Here is a 23,917-nt window from a genome sequence, read left to right as displayed (position 1 = left end):
CCTAAAATTCACTACTGTAGATGTATTTTTTTCCCTTCAAAATTAATAAACAATTTGCAGGAACATGCTTTGAGACTATGTATATATTCTGTTCTTCAAAACATCCTTTGAAGATGTTTTGCTTAAATCAATTATTTCTATGGTGGTTGTAAAAATAGTGATTTTTTAACTCATTCCTTGTACATTTATTAGCATTAGGATTTTAAATGCCCCCATTTAAAGCCCTCTTTTATTGAACAAGGCAATGGAACAACACAAAAATTACATAAAGCCATCTTATGGAAGTTTCCTTAAGAACTGTAATCCTTGGCTATACTATAGCTCAGAAAAATATGAGGCTTTATCTGTATACTACCAAAATAATAGGCTAAAGCAATAAAATCAGGAAAACAGCAGTTTACAAGTAACTGTCACCTTCCTACCATATTCATTTCTAAAAGAATCATTATCATGAAGATACCAATTTTTAAAAATTACTATTGTATAAGAAATTTACCTACATAGATGATTTATTATTGTTTTAAGTCATTAAAATATTTTCTTGTAGGAAATGTGCTCTATTCAATAATTCAATAATGACCATTAATCCCTACTAAGGAAAAAAAATTAAATGTCTTGACTACAATTCTGTTTTCTGCCTCCCTTGTTATGAATTACTAATCTGAATGATACTGTCACATTCATTCACCCAAGGTCAAATATGATCAGCATTAAATTTTTGTCTTTTGCAGCTGCCAAGAAGATAATGCAATATAAAGCCATAATCATATAGAAAATTGTTCTGATTATGGTAAATACAGCTACACCTTGGAGATATTTCAGGTTAGGTTTCAGACCACCACAATATAATGAATATTGCAATAAAGAGAGTAACATGAATTTTTTTGTTTCCTAATGCACGTAAAAGTTATGTTTATACTATATGGTAGCCTATTAAGTGTACAATAGCATTATGTCTAAAAAAAAGTACATATCTTAATTAAAAAATACTGCTAAAAATGCCAAAACAATTACAAAAGTAACATAAAGGATTGCTGATCACAGATCATCGTAACAAATATAATAAAACGAAAAGTTTACAAAATTGCGAGAATTACCAAAATGTGACACAGGGACATGAAGTGAGCAAATGCTGTTGGAAAATGGTGCCAACAGGATTGCCAAAAACCTTCAATTTGTAAAAACTACAATATCTGCAAAGCGCAATAAAACGGAGCACACTAAAACAAGGCAACTGGGGCTGAGGGAGGGCCCTTTCTTACAGTGAAGTGAAATGCGTCTGTCTGTAACAGGATTTTTTTTAACAGTTAACAGGATCCAACTATAAAGCTGGCTTCTTTGTGAATTATCTAGGCAAGGGTGGAATCTGGTAAAAAGCATTTAAATAAGCAAGTAAGACTTCAGATCCTTTCAGTAGTACTTTTTACCTTCTAAAGGCTCATGATTCTAGAGTGCATATATAAATATTCCATGTCAGAGTCCATAATACTTGACATTTCTAAAGCAGAGGTGGACTAATCACACAGCAAAAAGAGGAAAAGATGAAAATGAATTTAATTGGTGTAAAGAGCAAAAAGGTTGTTTGGCTTTTTGTTTGCCAGTTTCATGAAAGGAATAAATGTGTCTGTAGTATCAATCCTATATAAACCTCAAGCCAACACAATATCATATTAAAAAGTAAGTAATTAACTAAAAATTGTTATTGAGAGGGATCATAATTTCAGATGAAGAAAGGAGTACTTACGTACTTTACGAAGAAAAGTACTTATTTAAAATGATTCCCAATTGATGCCAACAAACCAGGGATTATAGTATACAATGCAGGCTGAAAATAAAGATTTGGCTGTTTTGACATATTGATAATATTGAAAGCCATGGGAGTCAAGTCACGCAAGCAAGGAGAGCATTATTGTGACAAAATAAGAGGGCGAAGAGAAATCCAGAGGAATCCCAATATTTAAAAGCTGGGAGAAAATGGAGCCCTCATAAACAGTTGAGAGACATAAAAGGAAAACCAGGACAATATGCTATCACTGAAGCTAAGGGTCATGATTCTTTTAAGACAAGAATGTGCAGGACAGCCAGGTACTGCCAGGGAGTCAAGCAAAATAAATACTGAAAATACACCGTGGGATTTCAAGGTCATTCAAGAACGTGTCTAAATCATATTCCATGGGATGAGATAAAGGAGAAGGGAGGAGACAGTGGTGTGAACGCACACTTCAGGAGCAAGCTCTGAAAGGGAGGAGAGAGAGGAGAGTGACCGGAGAGATTGCAAGGGTGAGGGAAGGCTTCTATTCCAAAGGCAAAGAAAACACATTTACAAAAGGGCAATTGTGCACAACTGGGAAATTCTGAATATGAACTATATGTCAGATAATATTACTCTATCAATGTTAAATGTTTTCAGGGTGATATAGTATTCTAGTTATGTAAGAAAATATCCCTCCTTTTAGGACTATTAATGCTAAAGAATACAGAGGTTAATATCATAATGTCTACAACTTATTTTCAAACAGAGAGGGAAATGGGGCTGGAGAGAAACAAGGGGTGGGGGGGAGAGAGGAGAGAGAATGGTAAAGTTAACAACTGGTGAGTCTGGGTAAAGTGTATGGGTTGTTCATTGTATTATTCTTTAATCTTCTCTGTAGGTTTACAATTTTTAAAAATAAGAAGTTGGAGGTAAAACAAAGCAGAATGGCCAAAACCCCTCCCCAAAAAGAAAAAAGAGGAAAGCCACTTGAGCATGTTAAAATGTTACTGGGTAACAGCCAAGGGTGTGAGCAGGAGAGGCAGGAGGGGAAAATCAATGCCACTCACTCCTACACATGCACCTGCAGCTATAAAACACAGCCCTTTGTCCTTTGAGTGACAAGAACTTCAAAGATCATCTTATCTGATGGCCCATTTCATTGAAGAGGAAAATGAAGGAGGTCCCAGATCACAGGGATTTCTGCTAGATTCCACAGTGCCAATAAAGAATACTTCATGTCAGTTATAGCCAAGAATCTTCCAACAACAGTAACAAGAATGGCAAGGGCCTCTTTAAATTTTCTTTCAGAAAATTCTTTAAAGAACAACAAAGATTAAATGAAACAATGGGGTTCATTGTTTTTCCATGAAGGTCTCAAATTTAAATATACAGCATTGTAAAGGCCTTAACATTGGGAGTGAGGGGGGCCGGGGGTAAATGGAGGGTATCCATCAGGCAGTTGTGAATGGCTTGATTGTTGGATTTTTAAATAACTAAATTAACTAGATGTTATTCCAAGAATTAAAGAAATATTTGGTTTTGTTAAAAAAGAGACAACAGGCCCAAAATGGAGTCACTTGTGCTAAGCCCCATGTCAGCAAACCAAGACAATACCTAATCTAATTATAGTTTTAGCCTCTCCTAGAAATGTAATCTTAACCAGCCAAGAATTTTCTGGCCAGCACCAGTGAGGTAATCCAACTGATAGATCCCTGCCTTTCCCTAAAGGAGGATGACCTTGCCTGAAATAATCCTTTCTTTTTGTTTATGACTTCTTGTCCTACCCCTTTCCGCCTTTAAAGACCTCTCCTTTTCTGCAGCTTTTTGGAGCTCCTTTCTATTTTCTAGATGGTATGCTGGCCCATTCATGAATTATTGAAAAAAGCCAACTAGATCTTCAAATTTACTCAGCTGAATTTTGTTTTTTAACAGACTTGGTGGCAGTGGTGAGACTGAAGGAGACTTCTGATGGTTCTGGGGACAGTGAGAAACACAGCCATGGTACCCACAAATACTTTTGAGTTCTCTTTCTCATCATTTCTGAGGGCTGTGGGTAATTTCTTCTCAGTTCTGAGTTCTGCTGTCTTTGCATGAAGCTCTTGATCTAATTGGCTATCCAGTACATAATACACCTTTTTGGAAATCAAGTCCAGTTCACAATCCTTACTTTTTTTCCCCCAGCAGCCAGTGAGCACCAAGCAGCCACCCAGAGGTGGCTACACTGTGCCGCTGCCCACAGTCCACATTTTGGGGTCTGCTGGTTTAGTCCTTTCCCCAGTCTCCAGTTCCAATTTGGGAATTGACAGTGGTGCACATGGGGCCTTCTCTTGTCCAGTCTGCAGTAACATCTCTTGATTACTGCTGTTATGTTGAGGTGCACGTTTGTCTGTTTTGATTTATGTAGGTAAAGGCTACTGCTAAGGGGAATCTTGGAAGCCAAAAAGAAAAAAAAAGTTGCACAAAATGGTGGGCACCAGTTGAGCACTTGAAAGCTATTACTGTGCTCGCCACTCAATTCTAAAAGATTCCCATATTAAGATAAGTTGGCCACTGAATAGGTTAGAGTGACACTAGGTTGACCACCAACCTCAAGAAAATTTTCTGTGCAGTGAAGTATATTTTAAAACATCACACAATCGCCAATCCAGGAGCACATTGCTCTTAGGTATTAGTTTGGCTCTGAGAAACCCAGCAGTTTAGTAGTAGTAGTAGTAGTAGTAGTAGTAGTAGTAGTAGTAGTAGTAATAATAATAATAATAATAATAAGTGGGATCCTTAAATTCTAAGGAGTTAAGTGTGCCACCTTCTGACACACTTGCTTATTTTATGTCTAAAAACTATGGTCCAGGAAGTTGTAAGTACAAAAATGACAAAACCTTATTAAAAACAACCTAGAATTAGATCAGATCATTGTTTCATATCCTGGGAACTTAGTTTGAGAACCATCAGGTTAGGGGCCCCAAAATACAGCCAATAGAAATGTGGGTTGCACCCCATTTGCAGCTAGATATGGTTGGACAGAAATGTGGGTTAAACTCCATCTGTAGCTAAGGATCCTACCAAACTGCTGCCAGCCCTCAGGGAAATTACAGTGGCCATTAGGGGCATTCCAACTAGATAAGATCATTTAAGAAGTGCACTTGAAACTGAGGTTCCCAAATCAAACAAACAGAATGGGACATCTATTTTAATTGGTATGTAGAAGCTTTCAAAAGCTTTCATGATTCCAAAATAGCTTCATTGAAAAATTCATTGAAAAAGGCTAATGAAAAATTAAACACAAGAGGTATCTAAAACAAAAGACTATAAGCCAGAAGCAATTCCTACTACTCCCCTCTATCCTCCTTTATTTGAGTACTCATTCTAGTAATCCTCTGTCTAAATTGTCTTTCCACTCTAAAGAGACTATCAGACTATAAAAGAAACCTTGCCAAGTTGGTGGCCTTACAGACACCTCCATATCTACTCTTGAACGAAGGTCCGCATATGGACCCCTCTCAGAGTTGATGAGACTCTGAGGGACTTTCTGGGAAACCGCTACGATATTCCCTTAAACAGCTAAGGGAAACTAAAATTAAATTAATTAAAAACCTTGACAGCTGGCAGAGACCCTCTACTTTATACTCCCTTGGAGCCTGCAGATGGGATCCTGGGAAAACTGGCAGTAAGGGTGAGAATTCTTACCAGAGTCAGCTCTCCCAGATCTCTGTCTATAGTACCCAAAAAGAGAAGAAAATAAAATAACTTTTACACCCTCTTTGAGGGATGCCTCTTAAGTCCAAGGGGTTGTTCAATACTGACAGAAATATTTACTGTTTATCCCAACTGAAAACTGACTAGATATTTAAAAGGATTTCTTTTTTAAATAGCTCTGTGGTCATAAATCAGTCAGAAATTGGAAGCTGATATTCAGAGCCTGATAGGAATGTTTTTCGTTTTTTTAGGCCTCCTCCCCTAAGCCAAAATGAAACCATGTACCCAGAGGGAAAGAAAAATCTTCTAAAGCCTCTGTGAAAGGATTTACCAAAACCTTCCAAAGGCAAACAGTGCTAAGTCCTGAATATAGAAATCTTTAAATTTCCATCTTGTTTAGAAATCTTCTTCTTCATATATATACAAAAAAGAAAGCAAATTAAGAATAATGTAATTGAATGGGTGGATCAACTTATGTCATTGAGGCTGCAACCGAATTCTTGGAGGAACTGAGAGCAACTATCTTATAAATCTATGCAAACTGGAAATACAGTTCTAGAGGCAGTTCAAAGTCCACCTATTCCTTTTACCAATCCCCAAAACTCCCCAATTTATTTCAAAAAGCTTGTAAGTATTGTAAAAATTCTGGCCTTAGGAAACCAAAATCCTTCTGGGAGGAACTCGCATTCTTTTTCTGTACCTTTCAGATGTAAATGCTCTACAAACTTCGGGGAGGTAATTCTTATCAGAAGGTAAAGGAAAAGCGGAAAGGTCATTTGAAACCTAGGCAAATAAAACATCTTTTAAGGGTCTTCCCCACAAATTTTAGTAAGAATGCTTTAGCCATCTGAGCAGATAACTTTAACTTGTTCCATTTACCAGAAAAGAACTTAGATCCAACTTCTTTTACAACTAGTAAATTCCTGTACCTGATTCATGGCAGTAATCTTAAAACAGAAGCAATAAAGCCCCTGTTTGCAACTGTCTATTTATGTGTGTCTATGTGTGCGTTCTATGTTGAGCCCACTGACGTCCTTCAAGGTTCAATGACCCCCATTTCTGGGCTCTCAGATGGCTACCTGTGATCCCTCAACAGACAAAGTACATTCTTTACTGGGCGTGTTTCCCCTAATATACTAAAAGCCCCAGGTAATGCCCATCTTATCAGAGTCAAACCCCACCGCCCTTCATGGACCCTAACTAAACCTCTTCCCTCACCTACAACCAACCAGAGACTTGTGTACAAGCAGATCAGGCACCTTATGACGCAATCTTATAAAAGACCCCAACAACCGGCCCTCGGTGCTCGCACAGGCACCCCTCGCCTGTGTGGCCCGCTGTTGCCTATGACAGCGCCCCTAATAAATTCCTTTCTATTCTATACTTAATCTCTGGTAAATTCTTTTACCAACCCGCATGTCACTGGCTCACTGACCAGCCGCCCCGTTGTGTCACACAACATTGTAGATGTATGGTATTTTCTAGTTTCAGACAGTACTGCCAAAATTAATTTGTAAAAGAGTTCTATTTAATTGGTTCAAAGAAATTAATCACTTAAATAAAGTAAAACAAGTAAATTGAATAGATGTAAATGGGATAAAAGTTTTTAGGTGAACTTTTTAAATAGTTTCTCCAAATCTTCTTGGTAACCTGAAACCTTAAAGTTTTGCCAAGCTAAATTAAATGATGAATAGTAGTTGAACATCCAGATCATTTCCAAATAAGATAAAATACCGAAATATTAATTATTGAACATAGGTTTACCCACTTTTGGCTTCCTTTTACAGAGAAACTAAAGATACTTCGGTCTCCTAGTAAACATAGCTTCAGCCATGTGAGAAACTTACTATGAGGAAGCATATGTTTCCAAAAATTATGAAAAGTATTTATAAATTTGCCAAGCCACAGAATGCTAAAATAAAAAGAGTTCCTATTGCTTACTTCTTTGTTTTCACTGAAAATTGAGATTTTTAAGGGTTAAGAATTCTAATATATGTAATGAAAGCTACTAAAAATAATCAGGGAAGTATCTCTGTACACAAGGAAAGTAAGATGTATGGTTTTGGTAAAAGTAGGTATGAGGAATGGAAATGCATGTTGTTGAGGCACAAGAAAGCAATTTTCTCCTAAAATGAGGCTGGTTATTTCAGAAAGAGAAAGAGAAAAATGTAGGACAAATCTGAATGTAAAAAAAAAAAAAAAGTTGTTAAAAGATTGCAAAAAAGAAAAAAACTCAGAAGAGAACTTTATGTGTGGTCAAGATGACTAAGATTAAAATGAATTTAAATAAAAAAATGATGATGAGTTTTTAATTTGGTTTTCTCTCTGTTAAAAGGACAAGTTTTATTGGATTGTTGGTCTTCTCTTATAAAGACACAGAAAAAAGTTTTTCTTTACCTTTTAAAGTAATCTGCCTAGAAAACAAAGATTCAGTATTTTGTCAAAACAATTTCTCATGTTGTTTTTAATCAGGTCTTTGATTACTTAAGAAAGCTGAATCTGCTCTATTAAAACACTGAAGGGTTTGTTTTACAACTTTTTAACTTGTTGTATTTGCCTGCAAAGTCTTTCATTGTCACTATGGTTAAATGGATAACTAAGTATTGTTTCATAGTAACATATGATCCTATTTGACCAAATGTTTTAAAACCTTTTGATAATTCTGACAAGCTTCCCAAAAATCAAATTCTAAATGAAGTCTTTTTGACCTCGAACTAACTTTGGGATTTTTCCTGAGGGCCCTTAGAACATCTCAAGAGATTTGTTTTCTCTCATTATAAAAAAGGAGATGCTAAACTAATTAGACTTATTTGATACGTTAAATTACATAGGAAGCATCGTCAAACAAGAAGTAAACTAAGCCTTTATGTTATAATTGTATGGGTATGTGTTTTAAGTGTTCCAGAAATTATATGAAATTCTTAAAGTATGATATGTCCTGGTATAACATTATCATCATAATTCCAATTGTCATTTTACAATGTTGAGTGTCACAGAAATAATCAAATTTCCTTGTCAATTCCATTATAATAAACTCATCAGATCTTTAACAAGGGGCATTTTTTTTAAAGTCTTCTGTCATTTACAGACAGTTAGCTTTACTCAGATGCTTTTGCCAAAGTGTTGCTGCAAAAGTGCCTCATTTTCAAGGAGATTAATGGAAAGGACTCTGGCCAACACAAGTTTCTGATAACTTTAAGATCATAAACCTGAACTGGGTAAGAATTTCCAGAACTAACGGGAAAAAAGCAGATTAAAAAATTAATAACATGGGACTGAATGAACCAAAAAAGATGATTATAATTTTTATGCCTTCTTGTTTGAGACACTGCTAGTTCTTTAACGTTTTGTTTTTCCAGATTTGAGGAATCTTTTCCTCTTAAGCTATCTGTGAGTTACAACAATTTGGTAAATTATACTTTTGTAAACAAAGATGAAACATTTGCTTCTTCTCCTTGCCTGATTCCCTCCAGAATTGGAGAACTCTTGAGTATTCTTTTTATGGCAAAATAGTTAGTTATTTACATAAGTTTAATGAGAATCCATTCTCCTTGTAACAGGACACAGTTGGAAATATTGGCTTTATTACCAAGACTTTGACTGGCATACCATATTTAAGAACGATGTGTATAGACTCAGATATGACCAGACAGCTTTAAAGAACTAACGTTGACTTTATGGAGCCAATAAAGCTTCTTAGAAAAACTACCTGGTACCTTGCTTACAAGATTCCAGCAAAGCAGACTTAAAAAGAACTTATATGGTCAATCACTACTCTTGCTATACCTATATAAATAATCAGGCCAAGTTTAATGCAAATAAATTAGTTTTACTGCGATTATCTTTGATTTTTTTAAATGGGAGTAATTGTAAAGAAGAAGATTATGTTTGCATCTTTATAGATATTAGATTCCAATTCTATTGTGTTTGCGGTTTTGTTATGTATCTGTAAATTAGACCAGATCCTGAATTCTTCAAGTTTCCTCAAATATGTGGCTACAACTCACCAAATTAACGTTGCCAGTTTTCTCCTACCTTTTCAATTTAGAATCACTAAAAACAAAAGACTACTCTTGAATCTCCTTGGAAGGAACTATACCAGGTTTTCCTCACTACCCAGATGGCAGCCAAACTTTAGCAATGTCAACTTTGGGGACACATCTCACGGCCAAAGAAGACTCCACCTGATGCCTGGTCCTGCACAAATGTCAGAGACCTCCAAGTGAAATTGATGAAGAAGAGAAGCAGCTGACATCAATGTGGACTGCTTCCTCCCAAGATGCTAGATCAAGACTTCATGCTTTAATTAAACACAAAACCCTTTTTTCTTCATTCTTTCCTTTACTCTGGCATTGGCCAGGAAAGATAACACCATTGCCCATATCTCCCAGGTGATTGCCAAGGTGGGTAACCTTTCAGACTTTAGATTTGTCATCAACAAAAAAACTGACCTGTCCCTTTATAGTGTCTCCTTGGTGAGAGTGGTCTGTGCCCTGACAGAATTTATCTTTGTCTGTAGTGATTCTTATTCTCCTTGGGCCTATGAATACCTGGTGCATAACTGGGCAATGCCTCTTAGGCTACCTAACTGTGTTCCTAACTGTCCACAGAAACAGCTCATCGGTCAACTGCCCTAAATTTGCATTATCAAGTTAGAAAGAACCTACCAAGAAGCTTTTATGATTCAAGATTCACTTTCTTTGGCAGGTCCCTATTTCCCTGGTTAGAAGAAGTAAATGTAGATGAGGCTGTGATCAGGAACCTCTCCTTAACTTAAAGATATTACAGAATTTGTTGCTAAAGCAATAGCTGCCCAGTGAAAATCCTTAGACTCTCTGGCCAAAGTTGTTCTTGATAATTGGATAATTTGATTATCTTTTAGCTTTGTAAGGAGGTGTCTGCTGTGGCCAACACCATCTGCTGCACCTGTATTAACATTTCTGGGGAAGTTGAAACTCAGCTACATAAGATCACTGAAAAGCAACTTAAAAAGGTGACTCTTTCAACAGGGTTTTTCTTTGTTGTATTTGATTTTGACTGGTTTGGGTCTTAAGGACCATGGTTTTGAAGTATACTCCAAACACTGGGAATTATCCTGCTTATCATAATAACAGTAGTCTCTTTGGTACACTGTATTCTCTCAAAAGCTTTAAATGTGTGATTGCAGCCACTCACCACCAAGCAGATGATCTCCCTAACACTAGAACATCAGAAAAGGAATATAGAAAATGACTGACTTAAAAACTGTGAAACTGAAGTTGTGGCCTGTGCATATCACAAAGATTAAGCAAATAACATCATGACCTGTGAACAGCACACAAATGACCAATGAAAACTGCAAGAACTCAAGAGCAGTAGCTGGGAGTGGCACTAATGCCTTACATTTTCATCATATATCTCAGGCTGACAGTCTGATGAAAAGGGAGGAATTGTTAAAAAAGAGACAACAGGCCCAAAAAGGAGCCACTTGTGCTAAGCCCCATGTCAACAAACCAAGACAATACCTAATCTAACTGTAGTTTTATCCTCTCCCAGGAATGTAATCTTAACTAGTCTGGAATTTCCTGGCCAGCACTAGTGAAGCAATCCAGATAGACAGACCCCAGTCTTCCCTCAAGGGAACATGACCTTGCCTGAAATAATCCTTTCTGTTTATGACTTCATTGTCCCACTCCCTTTTTGCCTTTAAAAACCTCTCCTTTTCTGCAGCTTTTTTGGAGCTCCTTTCTATTTTCTAGATGGAATGCTGCCTGATTCGTGAATCATTCAATAAAGCCAATTAGATCTTCAAACTTGCTATGTTGAATTTTGTTTTTTAACAGATTGCTGTTTAGTATTTTTAAATTTTTAAGTAAAAATAGGGAACAAATATTTTTTAAAAGAACAATCTCCATTAGAGAAATTTTCCATTTGTCATAGCTTAAAGCATCAAACTTCAAAGCCAAAAATGCTAGATTGCCTTTGTAGGATTCTCAGCATTTAGAGAAAATGACTAAATGCATTTCTAAGTGGACTCAAGGGAAGAAATAAAAAAATATAGTGTTCTCAAAGTGCTCTACAGAGAAAAAAAGGCAATAGATTATTCATTTAAAACCCACTGATATAAAATTTTAAGTGTAAAGTGACATTCAGGAGAAGGAAATTATAAAGTTTAATTTCTAGTTTTTGGATAAGTTCCAGTTTTACAAGTCAGGGCAGCATATCAAAAGGAGCATGAACTTTGGAATCTGTCAGAGCTGGTACCAATTCAGGCTCAGCCACTAACTGTACATGACTTTGGACAGCTCTTTAATCTAAGTCTCAATTTCTTCATATACAAAAAGAAACTAATCAAAGCCTCTTCTTAGAGTTCTGGCAAGAAGCAGAAATAATAAATGTAGTAGGCATTCAATAAATGACTGCTGTTGTTGTTCTCTTGTCTGTTGCATATCACAAAAGAAGCACTATAACAATAATAATAATAATAAAACAACTATGCTACTTTTCTACATGGAACGTGGACAGCCCACAAGCAAGGGACAGCCTCAATTTTATATGTAAGCTACTCTTCCTCAAAAATGCCATGATACTCCAGAGGCAGAGTGCTGTAGTGGGGCCAAATGACCAAGAGAGGGAAAAACCCTTCACACTATTCAGACCATGAGAAACAAGAAGCAAGCTCTAGGTCTGGCTCTGCCATTTACCAGCTGTATGTTCTTAAGCAAGTCACTTTGCCTTTCAAAGCCTCAGTTTCCATTTCTGCAAACAGAACAATCCTTCATAGGTCATGAAGATCAAATGTATATGAAAGGGTCTGTCCAACTATAAAAGCACTACACAAATAAAAGGGACTTTATATAAGTACATTTCATTAAAGCTAGTTTCCAAGAACAGCAACTTTGAAAGGTGCCATAAAAGGGTGTAATGGTTGATGGCAAAAAAACACTGTAGTCAGAACCCTTTGGGTTCAAATCCCAGTTTGGGTTCAAATCTCTGGCAGTTATTACTTATATGACCTTGACAAGTATTTACCTCACTGAGCACAAGCTTCTTCAACAATACAAATAACAATAATAACACTTTCTTCAGGTTTATTGTAAGGATTAAATAAAATATGTGTAGAATATTTTGGATACTCTCTGGAATATAGTTAGTAATAAAGGAAATAATAACTATTATTTTCTATCAAGACCTTATACATAGCCCTTGACACAGAAATTTCATGTCTAATCACCTGAATGTGAGAATAATCCAAAATGAGGAAAAAATTTTACACGAAGAAATTCTTCAATGTGTTATTTACATTAATAAAAAGAAAATGTCTTATATTACAGGAATAATTATATTATGGTCTATCCACTAATGGCACATTTAGTAATGGCTAAAATGATGTTTATAAAACTTTTATAACAACTTGAGAAATGTTTATATATCAATGTCTTAGTGCCAAAAGCAAGGCTATAAAAAACTAATTTTTAGGATGATCAAAAATATACACATACCAATTTTTGATACAAAAATATACACATACCAAAAAAAACTGGGTAGTAGAATAATGAGCAATTATTAATTATGTCCAACTGCTTTATTGTATTTTACAATATTTCTGAATGGGAAAAACTTTATGGTAAATATAAGTAAACACATTGTATTAGTTTTCAGCAGATTTATTATTATGAAATTGTAATAAACATTGACTGATATGTTCACCAAGAGATAATGGAAGAACACAAAAATTTATAAGGGAATACTCTGAATATGTGCTAATAAATTAAATAACTTAGATGAAATGGACAAATTCTTAAAAGGACACAAACTACTGAAAATGACTCAGGAAGAAATAGAAAATCTGAACAGACCTATAACAAGAGTAAAATAAGTAATCAAAAAAATACCCAGTAAGAAAGGCCCATGCCCAGGTAGCTTCACTGACAAATTCTACCAAACATTAAAAGAATTAATACCAATTCTTCACAAACTCTTTTAAAAGGTGGAAGAGAGAGAATACTTTCCAACTCATTCTATAAGGCTAGTACTACTTTGATATCAAATCCAGACAAAGACATCACAGGAAAAAGAAAAATATAGACCAATATCTCTTATGAATATATATGCAAAAATCCTAAACAAAATACTAGCAAATTGAATCCAGCAACATATAAAAAGGATTGTACACCATGATCAAGTGGGGATTTATCCCAGGAATACAAAGTTGGTTTAATATCTGAAATTCAATTAATGTATACTATATCATAGAATAAAGGACAAAAACTACATGATCATTTCCATGCATGCAGATAAGACATTTAACAAAAATAGATACCACTTTTTAATTTAAAAAATTAATAAACTATGAATAGGAATGAACTTTCTCAACCCAATAAAGAGCATCTACAAAAAAGCCACAGCTAATATCATACTTTAAAGTGAAAGACTGAATGCTTTCCCTCTAAGATCAAAAACAAGACAAGGAAGCCTACTCTCACATTTCTATTCAATAGTAACAGAGATTCTAGCCAGGATAATTTGGCAAGAAAGTGAAATAAAAGGCACAGAATAGAAAGGAAGAAGGAAAACTACTTCTATTTTCAGATGACATGATTTATAAACAGAAAATCCTAAAGAATCCACTAAAAATGTATTAGAGCTAAGAAATGAGTTCAGCAAAGTCTCAGGATACAAGAGCAATACACAAAAATCAATTGCTTTTCCATACACTTGCAATGGACAACCCAAAAATGAAATTAAGAAAACAACTTCACTTACAATAGCATCAAAAAGAATAAAATATTTGGGCTAAATTCTACAAAAGAAGAGTAAAACTGAACACTATAAAACACTGTTAAAAGATATTAAAGAAGACCTAAATAAGTGGAAAGATACCCATGTTCATGAATCAGATGATTTAACTGTTCAGACAGCAATATTTCCCAAACTGATTGAGAATAGTCTTTTCAACAAATGGTGCTGGAACAACTGGATATTCACATGCAAAGGATAAATTTATATCCCTACCTCATACCATATAATGAAAATTAACTCAAAATTGATCAAGAACTAAATGTAAGAGGTAAAAATAAAATTCTTAGAAGAAAACATAGCACAAATAACCTTGGATTTGGTCCAAAAGTACAAGCAACTAAAGAAAAAAGAAATTGGACTTCATCAAAATTAAAGCCTTTGTGCTTCAAAGGACATCATCAAGAAAGTGAGAAGACAACCCATTGAATCAGAGAAAATATTTGCAAATCATATATTTGATAAGGAACTTGCAACTAGAATATAAAAATCACACTTACAAAAAATAATATAAAAATAAATAACTCAATTTAAAAATCAGCAAATAATCTGAAAAGACATTTCTCCAAAGAAGATCTACAAATGGCTAATAAAACACATGAAAAGATCCTTCATATTCTTAGTTATTAGGGAAATGCAAATGGAAACCCTAATGAGATACCACTTCATACCCACTAGGGTATAATGAAAAGGAAAGACAATAACAAGTGTTGCCAAGGATATGGAGAAATAAGAACCTTCATACATTGCTGGTGAGAATGTAAAATAGTGCAGCCACTTGGGAAAACAGTTTGGAAATTTCTCAAAATGTTAAACTGAGCTACCATGTGACCCAGCAATTCTACTCATAGGTATATACCCAAGAGAGCTGAAAATATGTGTTTACACAATAATTTGTACATGAATGTTCATAGTAGCATTGCTCACAATAGTAAAAAGTAGAAACAATCCAAATGCCCAACAGTTGATGAATGCATGAATACAATGTAACATATTCATACAATGGAATATTATTCAGCAATAAAAAGGAATGAAGTTCTGATTCATGACACAACATGAATGAACTTCAAAATATTATGCTGAATAAAAGAAATCAGACACAAAAGACTCCATATTGTCTGATTACATTTATATGAAATGTCCAGAATAGTCCAAATCTATAGAGACAGAAAGTAGATTTGTGATTGCCTAGGGCTGGGGAGGTGTAGGTTAGGGGAGTGCCTATTAATGTTTTTTGGAGCAGGGGCAGGGATGAAAATATTCTAAAATTGATTGCAGTGATGGTTGTATGGCTCTATGAATATAAAAGAAAATCACTGAATCACTTTAAACTGGTGAATTATGTAGTATGTGAATTATATCTCAATAAAGCTGCCTTTTTCAAAAAGTGATCTAGGAAAAGAATTTGGCATTTCCTCAAAAAGGTAAGCATAGACTTACCATATGACCCTGAAATCCCACTACTAGGTATAAACCCAAAAGAATTGAAAACAGGCACTCAAATAAGTACATATCCACTCATGTTTATAGTAGCACCATTCACAATAGCCAAACAGGTAAAAACAACCCAAATGTCCATCAGCAAGTGATTGGATAAACAAAATGTGATATATACATACGATGAAATAATATCCAGCTCAGAAAGGGAAGAAGTACTCATAGATGCCATATCATGGATGAACCTCAAAAACATTATGCTAAGTGAAAGAAGCCAGACACAAAGGGTAACATTTTGCCAGAGTCTATTTATATGACATGTCCAGAACAGGTAAATTCATAGAAAAAGAACATAGATTGATGGTTTCCAGGGGCTGGGGGAAGAGGGAAATAGGAAGAAAGTGCTTAATAGATCAGTTTACTTTGGAGTGATGGAAATGGTCTGGAACTAGACAGAAGTGATGGTTACACAACTTTGTGAATGTACCAAATGCCAGTGAATTGTTCCTTTTAAAGTGGTTAATTCTGTGTTATCTGAATTTCACCTCAATAAGTTATTTAAAAGAAAAAGCAGTCCAAAATTTGAAGTTAATAATTCCATTTACATGCAACATTTTAAAAGTCGAAAAGTATTTCAAAAAGAGAGATTTTACAAGCTGGTCTTGGCTTTTTTTTTTAACCTAAAGAAACTTGATTAAAATTTTAAAACTCTGAGTAATCTTGGATATAAAAAGAGAATTACTCTCTTTACCCTCATAATAAATTACTACCATGGAATTAGTTCAGTTGGAGCTTTGAAAGATTTATTTCATGACATGCTTAGATCTGAAAGAGTGAATGCATCTCCCGTTGCCCCACTGTCAGAGATTAACTTGCTAACTCACCGGCACAAATCAGCTGGGAGCAAGACCAGTATCTGAATCTCAAAGGAAAATATCCCACACAAATTAGAATCAAACACTCTGCATCCTAAACTCTACATCGTAAGCCTAGGTAAACTTCCAAAACCAAGGTGTGAAATAGAAATTGAGAAAATTATCTATAAGCTAGATAACAAAGGAATGGAGTTTCAGAGTAAGTTATTCACATAATCATCCCAGCTTGTTTATTTTTGGTTTAATTTGTATGTGGAGACTAAGTTCCTTAAACACTCAAGTGAGTTTCAACTAGATTCTAGTATCTCTGAGAAAAGCTCAGTAGCAAATAAACAAAGGGAACACTGAAGACTCTAATTATATGGGGATAGTAGGGGGCAAGTCATCTATTTAGAAACAGCACACATTTTGGGAAGCAGCTGATCTAGGATTTCCCAAATTCTGCCTAGAATAGTCTAAAAACATGAAGCAAATCTCATGAAGTTCTGTTTGAATAGCTATAAACAGTAATCTGATCATTGAGTTATAAAATCTAACAAAAATTCAATGATGCTACCAAATGTCACGTAGGTATGGATATAGCTATTTATAAGCATACTGAATAAACAGATATAAATTTACAGAGAGGCTTTCTTGTTCCCTGCCACTGAATTTTAAATTAAGATTTTATATTGGTACATTTTCAACTGAAATCAAATCAAATATAAAATATCTCTTGGATAATACTTTATGGTACATCATAAATTCAAAGCTACATCTTCCTAAAGGTAGTTTCCTATGCTATCCCAATATTTAACCTTCAGTTCAAATGAGGATGCCTCCTGCAAAATCTCTCTGGGCAGCTGGAGAACTGTGTAAGTGAGAAGGGGGGGTGGGGCAGAGGGTAAACCCAGCTCACTCTCCCCTTTTATCCAGGAAGACAGGCACACTCCTAGCACTCACCTTTCTCAGATTTCTTGTCTTTCGTTTCAGTTGTTGAAGTACCACAGCCCATGTCTTCTAAATTATGTGTGCTTATGAATTCAACTTCTCATTCTAAAACAGTGTGAAAAGTGCTTTCCTTTATGCTGCGAGGAGCCCTTCCTGGCTGATCCGCTTCAGTCATAGATCCTGATGAGGCAGACACACGAGGGAGGGAGGAGAGCACCCGTTAACAACAAGGTATCTAAGAGCCGCTCAGCAGGATTCATTTTATGCTTCTTCTCAACTGCTGTTCATCATGTGATGTGGAAAGTGATCAGACATAATCTAATCCTGGTTTATTTTCCAAAACACAGCAGCAGCAACAGAGCAGCTATAGATGGCTTTTCTGCAACACATAAATTATATTTTCCCCATGTCTAGGTCAAATCAATGCTTTATAAAATAAAGCATTAAATCCTATACCCAATAAAGCTTAGCATTTTTTAATATAAAAATAAACAAAAACAAAGCATTAAAAATGAAAAAAAAAGTAAGAGTGTACAACTTTCTAATTGAAATATAGGGAATGGGATATGAAGGGTTTGACATAATTTAATGGTTTTGGTTTTAAGCTCAAAATAATTAAGTCTATCTGGGCTTTTAAAAACACACACTGGAGAATGCCTATGAGACAATAACAACATATTTATACAACTATGCCAAAATTCAAATCAAAATGAGTTCTTCCACACTATTTCTCAGAATCAGTCTAGGTAGTTGTTTAAAATTTTTTTAAAAGGCTCAAGGCCACTCCAGAGACTAAGGCATCAGAATCCAAGGAATGCCCTTTTCAAACAAGCTATCGAGGCACTCCTGAGGCCCCTCCGAAGTATGCCCTCACACTCACCAGGCCTTCCAATGGGTTAGCTGGAACTGCTACACTGGTTATTCCATAGTCCCTCCATGGGAGTTTTCAACAAAATTCCTTTCTGTAGTAATCCCACCTCATGCTTTTCTTTGGGTGATGTTTCTTTCATTTCATGATGCTCCAAACCAGCCTGATCTAATCTATTTGTATTTCTTGATAGTGACAAAGTCAGAGAACAACTGACTTCAGACTCTGCCAGGCATGCCTATTTTTCCATTAGTACTACACTAAAACCTTCAAAATTATGGCTCAACTAAAGAAAAGGGCAAAATAAAATAAGCAAAATATCTGAATTATGGAAAATCTTTCTAAACAACAATAACCTTAATAAACAGACATTCTGATCAGAGCTAGACTTGATTCTTTATGTATTAAATTAATTAACCCTCTTAAACTTTGGGCTATTTCCAAATTTGATAGGCATTTATCTTTCTTAACTACATCGTGGATAAAAAATGTTAACAGGCTCAGCTCCAAAAGCAGAAAAGCCTTGTGGCATTCCACCCTAGACCATTCTCCAAGGTTACCACAGATCCATTACATTCACTCTCTGAGCATAGTTCTTCAGTTAGGCGGCAAATTCACCCATCATAATAACTATCCAGTTATTTATGAGACATCCTAGGAAGTTTCCCTAAATATTTTAATGAAATTAAGATATATAATTTGACACCTTGACATTCCAGACTATCTCAGCAGCAGCAGCAGCAGCGGAAGAGAAAGAGGAGAAAAAGGAAGGAAGGAAGTCAGTTTGGCATTATTTTCAATGACAGAATCATAGAAGTTTAAAATGAGAGAGACCTATAAAATTACCTAGATCTACATAAAGCGCAAGAAAGCTAAGCAACTTGCCTAATATCATATAGACAAATTGGTTGTCAAACTTTGTTGCAAATTAGCATCACCCGGGGAGCTTTTAAAACTCAATGCTCAGACAGCACCTCAACAAATTAGGGTCTGTGGGGATTTAAAAAATAGTGATGCCTGGGTGCCATCCCCAGAGATTCTGATGTAATTGATATTGGGTGGGGGCTGGATAGTAAGAGTTTTTAAAGGTCCCCAGGTGATTCTAATGTACAGCAAAGTTTGACATTCTCTAATAGAGACATTGTTCTAGCGAACCCATGACGATGCCTATCGATCATCATACTTTCATCTAAATGCTTTGACTCCATCTGTTTGGAACAGATTTTTTCCAGAGGTCATGTCAGGCTTATAAGGCAGTGTCTTCTAGCATCTACTCTTTTTTCACTTTTGAAACCAGGGCACTATTTACCTTTGGCCTGCCTTCTCTTCATTCTCAGAAATTTCTCAAAGGTTATCTGCAGTGCCTATGAGAACACGTCTGCTGGTTCTTCATCGCCCTTTGAAGTAGTTCATTTGGTCCTGGTGACTTTCTCCAAGTGCCTAGATCCAGGCTCTCATATATGAGTATCACAAAACTTACCAGGAGAGATTATTTTAAAACGCAGACTCCCAGGCCTTATCACCAATACTTGGATTCAAGCATTCAGGGGGCCTGGGAATCTGGAATTAGAAGTGCACCCTTCATGGGACTTTGACACAAGCACTCCCCATATCTCAGTTTGAGAAACACTGCTCTCCATATCTCCCTTGGGCTTTGCGTCCATCTTTATGCTATGTTTTTCTACCCCTTTTTATGAATACTTAAGAGTTGTGCATTGAGTAGGCAACACCAATTCAACAAGATGAAGTGATATATTTCAATCTCAATTTTTTTTCTAGGAAAAAAAAAAAGCAGTCTCTCTCCAAAGGCATTTGGTTCCCAGCCACCCTCAGTTAATTCATTACACAACAAACAAAGGTCTATATAAAAGATTCACTAGGAACTAAAAAGCGTCAAACTTGAATATATTTCTGCTAGATTGTAAGGTATACGGGTACCTTTTTTTCTAAACACTCCTTGAATCTCTGGCACCTACACAGTGCCTTTCACACAGCAGGTGTTTGACAAATGACAAATGAGTGAATGAATATTTCCGAGCCTGAATCCTTTAAATAATTAATGATAAAAGTCATTATTAGTCCGTCATTTTGTGCACAGATACATATTTGACTACACAAAAGCCTTTTATTAAACCAGAAAATGGGTAGCACTTATATATCCATTTCTAAAGAAAATTTTTAAATCACGATGGAAAGAAATGAGACTTGTTCTAGAATTCTTGGGTTGTTATAAAAAAAATCATTTGTTTTAGAATTTTTACATTATTAAGTAATAATTATTAAACAAGTTTTTTTTTTAATGTTTCCCTCCCTCAGGTAACAGGTAAAACAAAACAAAACCAAAAAGAGTCAGCTCATTTTAATTCTCACCAAAACAAGAACTGGTTAAGGCCAAGTGCCACTTCCTACCCCAACACTGCCCAACCTGGACTACAGTCACTCACTTAAAGGCAGAGAGGGACTCACGTTTGTAAGCAGTGTATGTGCCCTTGAGGACATCTCTGGGTGGTGCAAAGCTGATAAAAATTATTTGGGGATTTTCCATGATTTGGGACAATCTAAGCTTCTTCCACTCCCTGCCCTCTGTCAGCACTTGATAAGCACTTGGTGTGCTAAAGAAGCTTCTGAAGAAATGGTTTCCTGGGGCCTGAAAGGGGTTCTCCAGCTCAAGAGGTGGCGAGTTTCTGCAGCATTCACAGAGACCAAGCATACCTTAGTCAGTGACATAAACCACTGAAAAGGTGGATCTTGGCAAAAAAACAGCCTGAAACTTGCTCAGTGCTGCTGCCCCTACCAACACAGGCCAAGGATGGTTTTAAAGCATAAACATAAAATAGTGACTCATCATTCACTTACAGTCTGCAAAAGGAGACTCTTCCGAGGCTTCTGCTAAAAGGCTTTTTTACTGTGCATGTTGGGGAGGGGTGTGGTTTGAGCAGCAGAGGGGTGGTGGGGGTGGGGAGAACTGAAGGGTAGGACTGTTTGATGTTGTTCAGTTCTTTTCATCTTAACCACTTTTTATTTCCCAAGGTGAAAATACAAGGAAAGCACAAAAGATGGCCGTTAGAGCCAACCCAACCTTGACAACCAAGCACCCTTCAAGTGCTAGCCCAGCCTCTCAGAGTTGTTCTTATTCATTCTTGATTTTATTTCAAAGTGCATCTCTATTGAACGCCCACACCATGGCTCAGCTACCTTGACCTTGATTCCGCTCTGCCTCTGGCATTCTAGATGTGAATTGTGTGGTTTCCCATGCTAGAAGCTCAATTTTTCCTAGAGATGCTGACTCATGTAAGAAATATGTACTCTATCTAGCTCTGGCCCTGAGGAACCCAAATCCAGAACCCATAGTCCTTCAAATGGCACCACAGCCCAGCCCCCAAAGTAGGAGTTCGGCAGGCAGGTCTAATTCTTCCACCTTGGACAGGGAAACACAAGCATGGAGGGCACATACATCTTCAGGCTCATCCTTCTGCATTCCCTTTGTATTCATTGAAAAAGGGGTTCTACAGCCTGATGTCTGTGGCCTAAGCATAACTAAGAGGCATAGAGTGGGGTAGAGAAGTCCCTGGCCAACCACTCTAGAGCAGCCCCTTCTACCACTACCTTTCCAGTAGAACACTGCAGCATTTGCTTGCGTCTGGGGTCTTAAATGAATAAGGGGAGGTCTGTAGGAGTAAGCTGGTGATTATTCCTGGGTCCATGAAAGGGTAAGAAAAAGGAAGAAACGATACTGACCACCAGTAGGTATCTGAGGGTATCTGTTGTATCAGACAAGACTGTAATCAGGAGGCAGCTTGGTGTAGTGCCAGGTTTTCCAAAGTGTGTTTGTGGAATACTTCTACGTGGTTTCTGATTCTAGGGGAAAAAAAAGTCCCACCATCAAATAAGTTCAGGAGAAGCAGGATTAAACAGGTTTCTTTACTGCAGGATTCCTCGGAGTCTTCTGGATGTTATTATGCATCTCTAACATGAATCTCAAAGAAAGAGCTATGGTGTCTACTGTTTCCCAAATAGCCTACCTTTTGAGGTAAAGCATCTCAAGAACATATTTTGTTCCTAAGCATCTAATGCTAGCCCAGTGGAGCCTGGGGTTTAGAAGTCAGACAAACCAGAACTTACATTCTTCTTAGCTAATAATGAATTCCTCTGCACCTCAGTTTTCTTATAAGAAAACAGGGATAATAACACATACACCTTACAGACTTGTACACAAGACTAACGAGAAGATCAGTGGTGGAAAAAACCGACTAGAACAAAGAGCAATTCTTCTTAGCTGATGAGTTAGGAGGAGCCATGCACGGGTGGGTACCCATTGTGGTACAAGTGTTGAAACAAAACTTGTGTTTGTTCAAATCTCTTCCTCCAGAATGCATTGTCTGGGGCCTCCCAGAGACTAAACCCCGTGGGCGTCTACCAGCTCTGGGATAATTACCGATAGATTCACAAAGAAATGGATTCTTTTCCCCGAGAGCCCTAAGATCTGAAAAAATGCTTTATCAGTAATAATAATCACAGCTAAAAATCACTGCTACTCATTAAGGGACTATTTACCCAGCACTGTGGGTACTTAATGCTTCTATTATTCCAGTTAACCTGCAGAGCAACCATCAAGGGAGTATCATCACTCCCATATGACAGATGAAGAAACTGAGACTGAGAAATTAAATATCATACACCACGGCACAGCTGATCAGTGGCAGAACTGAAGATCCATTCTATTTAAAGCTTAAAGAACAAAAATCTCTGTCCACCAAAAGGTTAGCTGAGCCTTGGTTTCAGGATCCAATTGGATCAATCTATGGAAGCACTAAATCACTAAAGAGAATTCTTGAACATTGCAAGGGATTTTGTTTCCCTTTCTTCCAGATAGATGGAAATCCTATGGTCCTCTGTGATAACAAGAGACCAAGGAAACTAAAGGAAGATTTCTAAACATGAAGTCGTATAGTGGGGAATGCACCATGAGGGTCCTAGAAGGGTTTCTCAAAGCACCCCTTCCCTCATTTTCTAGCTCTCACCCAATTGACCACAGAGTTTTCCCAAGTATCAAGTTCTTTCGAAATAGGCTATGACCCTTCAGATTGCAAAGTCATCTGTATACCTTTTTAAGATGATGACAACTGACTTGCAATCAGCATTTTTAAGAAAAATCATTCCAAGAAATTGCAAAGCATAAAATAAACTCCAAGGAGTGTACATTCCTTGTTCTGTTGCTACACAATATATGTTATAATGTAGACATCTGCTTGCCCAGAATACCTAAGAACAAACAAACATATTACCTGTTTCTTCTGCTTGGCCTATGTAGAGGTTTATCTTCACCCTAGGTGTTTCAAGAGAAAAAAAACCAAGAAAAAACTTCTCTATGAGGGATGCAGAGGTCTGAAAGAAAAGAGGTACAATTCCAGTTCTCTCTGGAGCATCCCCCCTACACACACACACTCACGCACTCCACACATCTCACATCTCTGCAGCTCTCTGCAGGCAGAACCCTTGTTTAAATAAAAAAATAAATACACACGCATACACACAAAGAACTAACTGGAACAGACTTTGCCTTTCAGCCTGGAAGGTGAACTG

The 23,917-nt window shown here is 36.4% G+C and overlaps 1 protein-coding gene across 1 annotated transcript in view; it reads right to left on the bottom strand.

The window, feature by feature from the left end:
* Positions 1–23,917, bottom strand: part of PPEF1 (protein phosphatase with EF-hand domain 1) — a 125,747-nt gene that overhangs the window by 78,332 nt on the left and 23,498 nt on the right. The window contains exons 5-7 of the mRNA XM_031673271.2: positions 23,620–23,719; positions 22,073–22,192; positions 17,479–17,646 (exon numbers count right to left, since the gene is read on the bottom strand). Of these exons, the coding sequence (XP_031529131.1) occupies positions 17,479–17,530 (52 nt within the window). The 5' untranslated portion in view covers positions 17,531–17,646; positions 22,073–22,192; positions 23,620–23,719. The remainder of the gene's footprint in view (positions 1–17,478; positions 17,647–22,072; positions 22,193–23,619; positions 23,720–23,917) is intronic.

This window comes from Vicugna pacos, chromosome X (genome assembly GCF_048564905.1).
Source record: "Vicugna pacos chromosome X, VicPac4, whole genome shotgun sequence".
NCBI lineage: Eukaryota > Metazoa > Chordata > Mammalia > Artiodactyla > Camelidae > Vicugna > Vicugna pacos.
This window is presented reverse-complemented; position numbering and strand designations above follow the sequence as displayed.